The 12,920-nt window shown below is 54.2% G+C and overlaps 2 protein-coding genes across 4 annotated transcripts; both read right to left on the bottom strand.

Moving 5' to 3' along the window:
* Positions 1–178: 178 nt before the first annotated feature.
* On the bottom strand, positions 179–3,572 carry LOC105989283 (chromosome unknown open reading frame, human C9orf16). Its single transcript, XM_013021242.1, has 2 exons — positions 3,366–3,572; positions 179–590 (listed from the first exon to the last, which is right to left on the bottom strand). Exons 1-2 carry the CDS (start codon positions 3,442–3,444, stop codon positions 418–420), a joined length of 252 nt encoding a protein of 83 aa, XP_012876696.1. The 5' UTR covers positions 3,445–3,572; the 3' UTR covers positions 179–417.
* A 1,514-nt stretch (positions 3,573–5,086) lies between these two features.
* Positions 5,087–10,357, bottom strand: Lcn2 (lipocalin 2). 3 transcript variants are annotated; one of them, XM_013021346.1, is made up of 7 exons: positions 10,191–10,357; positions 9,550–9,683; positions 6,983–7,062; positions 6,675–6,794; positions 6,155–6,256; positions 5,429–5,459; positions 5,087–5,294 (listed from the first exon to the last, which is right to left on the bottom strand). In XM_013021346.1, exons 1-6 carry the CDS (start codon positions 10,314–10,316, stop codon positions 5,440–5,442), a joined length of 582 nt encoding a protein of 193 aa, XP_012876800.1. In that variant the 5' UTR covers positions 10,317–10,357; the 3' UTR covers positions 5,087–5,294; positions 5,429–5,439. The 3 variants fall into 3 exon arrangements, with proteins under 3 accessions (XP_012876800.1, XP_012876802.1, XP_012876801.1); XM_013021348.1 differs by having other exon boundaries at positions 5,433–5,459; XM_013021347.1 differs by having other exon boundaries at positions 5,438–5,459.
* Positions 10,358–12,920: the final 2,563 nt, after the last annotated feature.

Here is a 12,920-nt window from a genome sequence, read left to right as displayed (position 1 = left end):
AGGCTGGGCAGCAGCTGCTGGTCAGCATCCCAGGTAGGGATGTCCCTCACCTGCGCTGTCTGTATCCAGGAATAAAAGGTGGTCACGAACCCAGCCCCCACCTCCTGTTTATGATGTGTGATCAGGCCCCAGTTCACCTAAGGTCTTCATCCCAGCACACAGAAGAGAGGCTCTGTGGTGTGGAGAATTGGTTTAATGTGGATTTCCAATCCTGGGGGAGTAGGGAGGTCCAGGAGCTGGGCCAGCAGGCAAATGAATGGGCTGTATGTTTACACCTGGTCCCAAGAGACAGGCTAGGAAGTAGGGGCTGGCTCAGGCAGGCAGGGGACCCAAAGGCCAGCCCTTGAGAAGGTATCTAAACCAGATAGTAAGGGCCCAGGGAGGCAGGATTGGGGCCTGGTCGGAGGCTCCCAGAGCCTAGGGGCTGGCATCGCCAGGGGCCTCCCCGAGCTGCTGCTGGAATTCCAGGCGTGTCTGCCGGTTGGACTCCAACAGCTCCTGGAGTCGGGCATGGAGGTGATCATTCTTCTCCTCCAGGTGGTCCAGACATGAGTTGATCTGGTCCAACATGGAGTTGATGGCTGCATACTCTGGGAGGAAGGGGAAAGACAGACCCAAGGTCCCATGTCTCCTCTAGGCTCCCAGACACACTTGTACCCCATTGTTCCCCAGCCCGCCTCCAAGAGGGCTTTGGGAGAAGTCTCTACTCCTTCCTGAACCCGTGTCACCATCTGGAAAATGGGCAGAAACCAAAAGAAAGGCTTTGAAGAAACACCTTAGTGCTCCATCTTCTAGTTAGGATGGTCACAGCCTGGGAGGTCCCGCCTCCAGGGATCTCCCTAAGTGCAAAGGTGAAACCTCTTTGGCTCTTCCTTGCTTCCTCTCTCCCTGCAGAGGTGGACAGGGCCTCTTCCAGGCAGGCTCTCATTTCCAGCCCTTCCATGGCTCCCTCTGCCATCAGGGGAAACCACCAGCAGATTCCCAGATCCTCTCCAGCCCCCTCAGTTCCCTTCCTCTGTCTCCTCTCCCAATCCTTTTCCTTTCCCCTCCCTCACACCCACCTCTCCCACCTCAAGCCCTCTGGGCTGTTGCCTCTGCGCGGGATATGCCATTCCTCCTGTCTCCCTTCCCTTTTTTGGCAGTCACTACAGGCTATCCTATCACCAGTGCCCTACTGACGCAAGCGAGTCTCGTAGCCCTCCACAGCCCTCTCCCCTCAGGCACAACGGCTGTGAATATCTGTGCTGGCCTATGTCTGTCCCTCAGCTGTGGGAGAAGTGACTGGTCTTGTGTTGGCTGCTGTCTCCCCAGTGCGCTCGATGGCAAAGTAAGCGTTTGCTGAAGGAATGAGTGAGTGAATGAATGAATGGAGCTGACTTGCCAGCCTCTCTGCCTTCGCTCAACTCTCTACCACCCAGAGATGCCTGGACCACAATCTGTCAAGGACCAGCTCAAAATGCCTCTTCCAAGAAGCCGTCTCTGGTCCTCCCTCTACTGCCACTCTTCACCTGCCTCTCAGAGACATGATGTTCCTTTGGACCCAAGGTCTGGGCCTGTGCCCACTGCGGGACCCGGTTCTGAGCCAGCCTGTGACTCAGATATACTTGGCTGCCAACTTAGGATAGGAAGAGAAGTGGGTGGTGGTGGTGGAACAGTCTGGAATTCAAGGAGTGTGTCTGGGATGTGGGTGATTGCATTCAAGGGAAGGTTACCCATTGCCCAGAAAGGGCACCACTCACAGAAGACAGTCCTGTGAAGTCTGCTGCAAGTCCACGCCTCGTGATACAGAGAGGGAAACTGAGGCCTAAGAAGAAAGAAACTATCCAGGATCCTATAGCTGGTTGGTGACAACCAAAATTCTCACTTGGGGATTAAGGGCTGTTAGGTTTGGGTTCCAGTTCTGCTCTACCCCAGCAAGTTGCTACAGCTCCTTTCTAGAAAAGAGGTGAAGAATGGAAGTGTGAAGTGTATCCAGAGCTTAGCAAGGTCTGCTAAAGTGATTTTTTTTTTGGGGGGGGGGTCCAGCCGTGGGGCCTGAACTCTGGGCCTGGGCGCTGTCCCTCAGCTCTTCAGCTCAAGGCTAGTGCTCTAACACTTGAGCCATAGTGCCACTTCCGGCTTTTTTCTTTTTGCTTATGTGGTGCTGGGGAATCGAACCCAGGGCCATAGGCATGCAAGGCAAGCGCTCTACCACTGAGCCACCTTCCCAGAGCCTAAAGTGATTCTTTAGATGGTCATTACAACCAATACTTCACATTCCCTGTTAGGGACACCAACTGGGGGACAGGATGAATGTCTCCACACCAACTGGAGTGAGGCTTTTATCCCTGTCAAGGGTACTTCACAGTTCCAAACCTTGATCTTCCCCACTGTCCTGTGAATCAGCCAACATCCATGCAGCCCTTCGCTAGGCCCTCACTGTGGCTACTGCCTCCTCTGCTGCAGAGCTACAGGAACACTGCTTGTCCACACTGGGTGGCCTGCCTTTATGAAAAGTAGACCCTGGGTCTGGGTTTGTGGCTCAAGTGAAGAGCCGATAGCCTAGTAAACACAAGGTCCTGAGTTCAAACCTCAGTACCACCAAAAAAAAAAAAAAAAGACCCAGAGTGATGAAAATATCTTAGCACTGTGAGGGATGCACAACTCTGAGCATACTAAAACCTTGGAACTGTCCAACTTAAATGGGGCTGATTTGTATAGCTCAATAAAAATGTGATTGCAATAACAAAGCACTGCCCCATCCTTACCCCACGTTTACTAAGTCCTGCCCTCCAAGTTACTGCTCCCACCTTACTACACCGAAGAGAATAACCACACGGCTCACTTCCTCCATGAACCCTTGCCTGCACCATCTGTCACGGGACGGACACACTCATCCCTACTCCTATATGACAAGGGGAATACGGAAGGACGGGGCGCGGGAGCCCGGGCGGATGGTTCTCCCACCCTCGCGCGGGGCTGTGCACGCAACAGGCTGCTGGGGAGCCGGGCACACCGGCCCCGCCGGCCCCGCCGGCCCCGGTGCTGACTCAGCAGCGCGGGCGCCCACCGGGTCAGCCCCGCCTGCGCGGCCACACCTGCCAAGCCGGGTTGCAAACCCCTTGGTGGGGGGGGGGGGAGTGGGGCAGGAAGTGATCGGAGCAAATCCCAAGCAGCTGAGCATCCCCGGAGGTTGCCTCAGTTTCCCCTTCTGTGAAACCGGGCTGCGGTTTCTAGGAACCTCCAAGGTGGCCCCGGGAAAAGTCGGGACCTTCCGCGAGCGGGTGGGGAGAGCCCACCCCGTCTCCGATTCCCCTTCCCAGGGAGGGTACCCCTGGAAAAGCAACAATCGCTTCGGGAGCTCCCCCCACCCCGCGCCCCGTCACCTGCTTCCCCGAAGCCATCGTCCTCGCCTTCCGCCGCCGCCTCCACCGGCATGCCCAGGTCCCCGTTGGGGCCCGACATTGCGGGCTCGGGCACCGCAGGGGCCGCGCGACGACGGAAAGCGGCGACCGTCGCCCTGAGAGCCGGCGCCGGGCGGAAGGTGGGAGCCGCTGAGAGATCTCGGAGCCGGAAGGGAGGAACGCAGCGGCGCGCGGCCGCCCGGAGCCCGGGGCCCCGCCCCCGTGGCCTGCGCCGCGACGCCCGAGCTCCGCCTCCTCCCCGCCCCACGGCCCCAACCCCGCCCACCCACCGCCAGGCCCCGCCCCTAAACTGGCTCCGCCCACAATGCCTCACAGTCGGCTCCGCCCCCCGGCCGACCCGCGGGGGCCCGGCCCACTCCGGGTGGCGGTGCGGGGTGATCGCGGGGCTCTCCGACAGCGGAGAAACCCGGGCAGCGGAGGCTCGAACCCGAGCGAGGGCTAGTGAGTGTCAGCGAGCCCGGCAGGAGAGCGGGCCACTCGGGGACCTCCACTCTGTGCCCCTTCCCTGCTTCTGCCCCTCTGAGTGTTCGAAATCAGACCAGCGGTTTCCAAGGCCTCTTGAAGCTTCGAGAAGTTCCAGTCCTGGCAGGACAGGACTGTCATGGAGGGGTTCCCTCCTCCTCCTTCCTCCTTCCCCCTGCCTGCCTCGGCAGCGACCACCCACCTCACGCACTCCATCCTGGACCTCTCTGCCGTTCTGCGCCCGCCTGGGGGATCCAGGGCTGCACCTGTGGGTGGGAACCCGCCTGGCTCCAGCCCTGGACCAGGCTCCAGGCAAGTACAGAAACAGAAAAATGAGGCCTCTTGAAATTTTATCAGGATCTCACCTTGTATACCTTTAATGTATGATAATTTCAAAACAGAATAAAAAGCCAGGCACCAGGGGCTCACCCCTGTAATCAATCCTACCTACTCTGTCATCCTAGCTACTCAGGAGACTGCCATCTGAGGATCCCAGTTTGAAGCCAGCTGCAGCCCAAAAGCCCATGAAACTTTTTTTTTTTTTTTCGGTCGGTCATGGGGCATGACCTCTGGGCCTGGGCACCGTCCCTGCGCTCTTCAGCTCAAGACCAGCGCTCTACCCCTTGAGCCACAGTGCCACTTCTGGTTCTGGTTTTCTAGTGGTTTATTGGAGATAAGAGTCTCATGGGGGGCTGGAAAGTCGGCTCAGTGGTAAAGCACTTGCCTTGCATGCTTGAGGCCCTGGGTTCGATTCCTCAGCACCCATAAGCAAAAAAAAAAAAGCCGGAAGTGGTGCTGTGGCTCAAGTGGTAGAGTGCTAGCCTTGAGCTGAAGAGCGGCACCCAGGCTCAGAGTTCAGGCCCACGACCGCACCCAAAACACACACACACACAGACACACAGACACACACACACACACACACACACACACACAAATAGTCTCATGGACTTTGCTGCCCAGGCTGGCTTTGAACCATGATCCTCAGATCTCAGCCTCCTGAGTAGCTAGGATTACAGGCGTGAGCCACCGGCGCCTGGCTCCATGAAACTCTTCTTTCCAATTATCCACCCTCCACACACACCAAAAAAACGTAAAAATTTTAAAAAAATGCAAATAGAGCTGAGGGCTCAAATAGTAGAGCTCAGCCTTGAGCAAAAAGCTCAGACCCTGAGTTCAATCCCCAGGACTGGCGTGCACGCGCGCACACACATGTGCAGACCCCAGGGCAAGTGCATGTGTTTATTTAGCAGATAAGTGGGTGGACTCCGGCAGCCAAGTGGCTTTTGGAGCAATTGGGTGAGCAGCAGGGCATCACAAGAAAGGTCTTCCAGTTGTCACTGGCTTCATGGCTGGGGGTGGGGCATGGAGTAGACAATCTGCTCCCTGGGCAGAGGCAACAGGAAGGATGGAGATAAAGATAGGCAACACCTGAGAAAAGAAAGGTGATTAAAGACGCTGCAGTTGGGGGAAGGGGAAAAGGGAGGGAGCAAAGGTAAGTCTGGGACCCTCCTCCTCCCACCCACCCCTGGCCACCCTCCCCTCAGGTCCCTGTGCAGCCATACTCACTGCACCTTCAGTCATCAATGCACTGGTCTGTGGGAGGAAAAAGTCCATCAGAACAGGCAGATGGGATAAGTGTATATGTACATGTGTGTGCATGCACATCTCTGGCTACCAGAACCCCTGTGCTGTCCCTCAGGCCCAGCCTGGACCAGCTGCATCTCTGGGGGTTTCCTCAGGACTTGGGGAAGCCTGAAGACCCATGTGTGAAAGATGCAGTAAGGGAAAGGTTTGGGGACTTGCTGCCCAAAGAATGGGGCCTCTCATAGCTGTGCTCCAGCTCCCAGGCCTCCTGCCTGTTCGACCTACTGAGCCCTAGCTAGCCTCTCAGCCAGTGACCCTGAATGACCTGGTGAGAGCCCTCCTTGCCAAGGTCAGGCTAGGCTACTTGAAAGCAGGGACATGTCCTAAGTCAAAGATGAATAGAATCCAAAGGGAGACCCAGAACAGGAGGCCTGGGAAAACGTGGACACTAATCTGTGATTCTCATCTGGTAAGCCCAGGCTAACCTGTCATGGATGAGCACTTGGGGGTCAGGATCCCTGGGGATCCATAGATTCCAGGGTGGGGCAATGTCTTCATAGTCCAAAATGGCTTCCAGAGGAGGCCACTGCTCTTGGATGGGCTGGAGCAGGGCACTGGGTCTCTTGTTTATCCTCTCCCTGGTGGAGAGCATCAGGCCTAGACAACCCCTATGTCCCCTTCCTACCTCCCCAGCTGACCCTTACCAATGGGAGTAAGGAAGGTGATGTGGTCATCAGTAAGGCCCAGAGACTTGGCAAAGTGGACGAAGCGATCCTCCAATTCAGAGCTCAGCTCTTTGTTTCTCCCTGGGTGCGGACAGAAAGATGCTCTATAAATGTTATTGGGTGCTGGTGGCTCATGCCTGTCATTGTAGCTACTTAGAAAGCTGAGATCTAAGGATCATGGTTCAAAGCCAACCCTGGACAGAAAAGTCCATGAGACTCTTTTCTTCAATTAGCCAGCAAAAAACTGAAAGTGGAGGTAGGATTCAGGTGTTAGAGTGCCAGCCTTGAGCACAAAGCCAATGCCAAAACTCAAAAACAAAAAGTCATCGGACAAGTGAATGAGGCCTCCGACATTTTCCCTATAGAACCTATGCAGGAAGACCTCCTCCCTGAGGGGGCTGGAGTTGAAGAAGACCTTGAGGCCTGAGTGAGGGTGGAGGGTCTCATCCCCTAAGTGTGACCAGGAGCTGGGGCCCCGGGGGATAGGATGAAGACCCACCGTAGAGGGTAGTCTTGAAGTACTCCACGTTTGAGGAAGTCTTTTTGAAGAATAACATGGCGAACTCGGAGTAGTTAGTGTCTATCACTTGCATAGTGTAGCTCTGTATATTCGGGTATCCTGTGGTACAGGAGTGGGGGTAAGAGGTCAGCCTTGCCTGCGCTGGGAGGAAGAGGAGACCGTCCCCTTTCTTTCCAGCCTGCTGACCGTAGGCTTTCCCCCAGAGGACAGCATCTAAGTAGGGTGACAAAGAGGCGTGTGCTCCCCGGAACCTCACACCCACCACCCCGTCTCAAATGGGAACTCACTGTGAATGTCGCCTAGGGTGTACTGGCCCCACACGGAACCTGAGACAAAAGTTCTGTTCCAGTAGTCACAGTTCTGACCCCTACGGGAGCAAGAGATGGGGTGAGCTGAGGGAGATGACACAGGTGTGGACGCTCCTGGGCCTGACCAGGTAGCACCAAGATGGTGGCAGGATTCAGATACTCCCAGTCCAACTCATAAAAGCCTGTTCCCCATTAAAGTGGAAGCTCCGCCCACCCAGTTTAGACTGGCCTGGGCTTTCCTGCCTTGAGCCTATCCCTCATCTGATGCCCAGAGCTGCCTGACTCTCTTAGATCCTCCCTCCTGCATCCGAAGTCCCTCTTCACCTGCCTCCCCTAGGTGGCCTACCCCACGTGCAGCCCCAGCCCCAGGCACTTACCCCAACTCCCACCTGGCTGTTCCCCTGCTTCCACCTACTCCACCTGTCCAGCCTGCTTCAGACCAAATACTCCCGAAACAGCTTTCTACCTTTCTTCTGCCTCTCAGTCCTCAAGTGCTCCAGCTCCAACCTACCAGCTTCCCAAATCAGAAAAACACTGCAGGGGGGTGGAGGGGGAAGGATGGGTTGGGAAGGGGAAACAAAGAAGGAGGCTACAATGCTTGATAAGAAATGCACTCATTATCTTGCCCATGTAATTGTAACCCCTCTGTACAGTATTTTCACACACACACACACACATACAAAAAAAGCCAAAAAAGAAAGAAAGAAAGAAAAACACAGCAGCAGATACAATCCTGTTCTAGTTCCCATCCACCTACCACCTCCCAGCCCTGGCTGCCCAGCCTCACCTTCATTGTTCTACCTACCTCCCAGCTCCACCTGACTTTCTCCCCTGATGCAACTGAATCCGGATACCCAGATCCTGGCCTTGTGGGAGCCCCCTTGCAAGGCAGGTTGCCCCAGGGTCTAGCTTCCTACCTCTGGAAGGCACCATTCTCTGACTCAGAGTGCACCAGCCCCTTCCGTGCATACTCTGCACACTCCATGCACACACAACTGTTTGTGTGTGTGTGTGTGTGTGTGTGTGTGTGTGTGTGTGTTTTGATACTAGGGTTTGAATTCAGGACCTTGGCACTGTCCCTGAGCTCTTTTGCTAAAGGCTAGAGTTCCTCCACTTGAGCCACAACTCCACTTACATTTTTTCCCCTGGTTATTTGGAGATAAGAGTCTCAGAGACTTTCCAATCTAGGCTGGCTTCAAACCATAATCCTCAGATCTTAGCCTCCTGAGTAGCTAGGATTACCCAGTGAGTAGCTAGGATTACCGAGCTGTGTGTATACTTTCTGAGATACATTGGCTCCTTTTTATTTTTCATTTTTTGTTGTTGTGAGGCTTGAACTCGGAGTCTGGGTGCTATCCCTGAGCCTCTTTGGGCTCAAGGCTAGTGCTCTACCACTTGAGCCACAGCACCACTTCTGGTTTTCTGGTGGTTCATTGGCAATAAGAGTCTCATGGAGACTGTTCTGCCTGGGCTGGCTTTGAACCACAATCCTCAGATCTCAGCCTCCTGAGTAGATAGGATTACAGGCGTGAGCCACCAGTGCCTGGCACTGGCTCCTTTTAAAAGCCACTTTCTTAGAAGCCCTGGTTGGAGACCTGGGTGAGGTTGTAGGTAGGTGCAGTATCCCTCCTCCTGCCATGGAATACATTACTCTTTCCATCTTTGTTTTTGTTTGTTTGTTTTTGGTGGTGTTGTTTTGGCCATCTTGAACTCAGGGCCAAACACCGTCCCTGAGCTTTTGCCCTCAAAGCTAGTGCTCTACCACTTGAGGTACCACTTCACTTTTAGCTTTTTAGTGGTTAATTGGAAATAAGAGTCTCACACACTTTCCTGCCTGGACTGGCTTCAAACCATGATCCTCAGGTCTTAGCCTCTTTAGTAGCTGGGATTATGGGCATGAACCACAGGTACCTGGCTCCTATCTTGCTATCTTGGGTTTTGGTTTGGTTCTGTTTTTTTGGTTTTGGTGTTGGTACTAGAGTTTGAACTCAGGGCTTCATGCTCGCTAGGCAAGCACTCTACTGCTTCAGCCATACCTCTAGCCCTTGTTGCTCTAGTTCTTTTTTGAGATAGGATCTTGCTTTTTATGTAGGCCAAACTGGACCAAATTCTTCCTATTGAAGCTTCTCCCCTAGCTAGGATGACATATGTGTATCAACACACTCAGTTATTGGTTGAAAATGGGGCCTCCTGAACTTGTTCTCTGGGGCTGGCTTCAAACTACAATCCTCCTAATCTCTGCCTCTGGAGTAGCTAGGATCACAGGCATGAACCACCAGGCCCTCACTTGGCTTCTTGTTTAAGATAGTCTAGTTAACTTTTGTGTGTGTGTATGTGCCACCACCACACCTGTCCTCTCCATCTTCCTTGACCTGTGTGTGTTCATCCCCACTGCTGTCCGTGCTGGAGTGCTACATTGAGAGAAGAAAGGAAGGGAGGAAAGGAGAGAGGGAAGGAGGGATGGAAGCCATGTCAGGAATAACAGGATCACCCCTTGCCTGTGACATCAGTCTACCTCTTAGCCCCTAGGGAGATGGCAGCTTCACCTGAGCAGGGTGGAGGTGACGTTGTAGCTGTTGTCTTCATTCAGCTCATAGGTGGTGGTGTACATATTTGAGTCGCCTTGATTCTTCTGTACTGCATTCCCCGCCAGGCCTATGACATACCACTTCCCCTGGAACTGCAGGGCAGAATGAGGCAGAGCCCTGGAGTGGCTTCAGGAGCCACCTCTCCTGCTCTGGCCCTGCTGGCATCTCTAGGCAGCCTGGCTGGCTGCCCCTCTGATTAGGTTCCAGGGTCCCAGGTGGAGCCTGCCTGAAGGAGCCAGCAAGGGCTGGGGGCCTCCAGCGTCAGTTTCTTCATCTGTGCAGAGGGACTTAGCAGGCAGTGGGGGTTAGTAGGCACAATGACACAGAGATGAAGAAGGATGGGGGTGTGGCTTCCACCAGGGGACCCAGGCCCAAGAGTTCTGAGCTCTGGACTCCCTGAGTCTTACCCATTCCACCCAATGGTGCTCTTTTTTTATTTTTGGTCTGAGATAGGGACTCAAACTCTGTATCTGACACTTTTGATTATTGGCTGGCACTCTACCACCTAAACCACATCTCCAGCCCCCAATATTGAGACCCTTCACCTCTCCTCCCCACAACCCTAGATCTCCTGGCAACTGCCCCTCCAGGACTCTTACCTGCTTATCCTGGAAGTTGGGGGTCAGGGGAATCTTATGTAGAGATGGGGCAGGGATCAGGTTTGGAACAGAAAACTGGGTCTGGACCAGCAGGATGAGTCCCAGCCACAGGAATCTCAGGGTCATGGTTACAGAGCAGCTGCGGGGACCCGGAGAGTGTTGAAGAAGGAAGACGAAGCAGGGAGGGGGCCTACCTGAGGTGAACTATTTATGGGCCACCAGGCTGCTGCCCCCATCTCAGGATGAGGTAATCCTTCCATTGCCAAATCCAGGAAAAGTGGAGCAATTACGGGCAATTCCTGCTGAAACACTTGGCAAGATTTTTGCCCCTTTCTCCCTGTGGTCAGGGTTGTGCAAGGTGGGAGGATCAGCAGGGGAAGTGGAGGGCATTCCCAGAGCCCTGCAGTGTGGCAAGGAACAGGACTCCCACTGTGTGCTTTCCGTGTTCCTTCCCTTCCTCTGGTTAGCCTCCTCCATGGATTTGCTGCTCAGTTCTGAATAAGCCGTCGCCTCTGAACCCCCATGGGCTATGTCACAAGCCCAAAGAGGGTGTATGTGTGGTGAGGTCTTCTCTCTACACCTGCTAGAAGAAAAAGAAAAAAAAATGAGGTGGGTACCAAGGCTTATGCTTGTAATCCTAGCTATTCAGGATCACAGTTCAAAACTACTCCAGACAGAAACAGCTATGAGATTCTTGTCTCCAATTAATCAGCAAAAGACTAGAGGTGTTGCTCCAGTGGTAGAGTGTCAGCCTTGAGCAAAACAAGCTAAGGGACCACACTGAAGCTCTCAGTTCAAGGCCAGTACAAGTATGCACATGTGCACATATGCACATGCAGGTACACACACACACACACACACACACACACGTGTGCGCGCGTGCATGCAATATCCTCAAGTCTTTGTGACCATGTAAGTGAGGAATTTTAAGTAGAGAGGGAACAGTGCCTTAGGTCACAGAGGAATTGGATAGAATAGTCTGAATGTCTCTGATTGGATAGAATATTCTGAATGTCTCTGATTGTTACCACTGCTCACCCAGTGAGGGTCTAGGATATGAACTGGGGTGGTTTTCCACATGAGAAAACTAGAGCTGGGGGTGGGAGGGGTGGTGCCCAGGTTGGGGCACCTGGCTGGCCCCTCCAAGTGCACCCACACACATTTCTGCCTGCCTCCCCGCCTCACAGGCCTGCTCTGGCACCTGCTCTGCCAACTGTGGCAGCCCATGCAGCTCCTGGAGTTGAGGAACATGTTGGCTTTGAACATGATTTGTTGGGGAGCAGTGCTAGGGTTCAAACCCAGGAGCTCGGACATGCTAAGCGAGACTCTACTACTGAGCCATGGCCCCAGCTCCAATTCATCATTTTTTGTTTTTGTTTTGTTGGAACTGGGGTTTGAACTCAGGGCTCTCAGGAGCCACACCTCCAGTTCCCCTTGAACTTGGGATCCTCCTGCCTCAGCCTTCTGACTGCTTTAAGAGGTGTGCACCCCCATACCTGGCTCACCTCAGCATTCTGGCCAAACCCTTGTAAGGATCCATTCTTCTCTCCACACTGGCTTCGGGCCTGTCCAGCCCTACTGGCCTTATCTCTTCCTCTCTGTCCTCACCTCTGCTGGTCTTTGCCTTTGCTCACCCTTGGGGACAGCCATCTCCTCACTCTTGCTCACCGGGGCAGCCCTGCCTGGAGGTTGGAGAGCCAGTGAAGTGAGGCCAGCTGAGGAAGTTGGGCTTCACATGTGCATGGGATTCTGACACTCACCGCCATGGCTGGGGCAGAGACTGTGGCTGCAACCCATCCCTGCCAACATGAGTCTGGTTGGAGCTGAAAGGGCTGTGCTAGATGCTGGGAGCCTTCTGCTTTAGAAGAGGATAGTTTCGGGCTGGGAAGGCTCAGTGGTAGAGTGCTTGCCTAGCATGTATGAAGCCCTGGGTTTGATTCTTCAGTACCACATAAGCAGAAGAAAAAAAAAACCAGGAAGTAGCACTGTGGCTCAAGTGGTAGAGTGCTAGCATTGAGTAAAAGAAACTCAGGGACAGTGCCCCCAGACCCTGAGTTTCAAGCCCCAGTACAGGAAAACAAAACAAAACAAAAAAACAGGAGCGCTTCTGTGGGTTGAGTTGGAGGTCCAGGGAAAAATGCTCTGTCCAGCCCCTTCACAGTCCAGCAGGGCTGATGGCATCAGATCAGTTCCTCACATCTTCTTCCCACCAGCTGTGAGACCCATCCCAGGGGAGTTAGGTGAGGCCCACAGTATAGACTTGCTATGGCGATTCAGGCCAACTTTCAAGTTCCAGGGTGGACAGGATGCTAAAGACTCCAGTCCCTGCCCACTCCCTTCCCAGTGGGCCCAGCCAAGGACAGGACTCCAGGGTCCCTGTTGCTCAGAGCTAGGGGTCCTCAGGTCCTGTGGCTCTTGGTATTGTTATACCATATGTGTGGTGCCCTGCATTGGCCTGCCAGGAACTGCCCCACCTCCTCCAGGCTCTGGTGATTGTTCTGTAGTCCTGAGCTGCTTCTATGGAACCCCATGCCCCAGCTTCCTTCACTGTCTCCCTGGGAACTGCAGATAGCCAGTGTGCCCGCAGCGAACCTTACAGAAGCACCAAGCCCAGAGGCTTGAGAGTGGTTGGGCAGGGCCATGGCTCCAGATCTGCTGAGCAAAGGCAAGAGCCTGACCACTGCCTATGCTTGGGTTTCTGTGGCCAGAGGCCAGAAGAATTCTGCAGCA

The sequence above is a fragment of the Dipodomys ordii genome, unplaced genomic scaffold (assembly GCF_000151885.1).
Source record: "Dipodomys ordii isolate 6190 unplaced genomic scaffold, Dord_2.0 Scaffold55, whole genome shotgun sequence".
Classification (NCBI taxonomy): Eukaryota; Metazoa; Chordata; class Mammalia; order Rodentia; family Heteromyidae; genus Dipodomys; species Dipodomys ordii.
The sequence above is the reverse complement of the archived record's forward strand: the minus strand, read 5'-3'. Positions and strand labels throughout refer to the sequence as shown.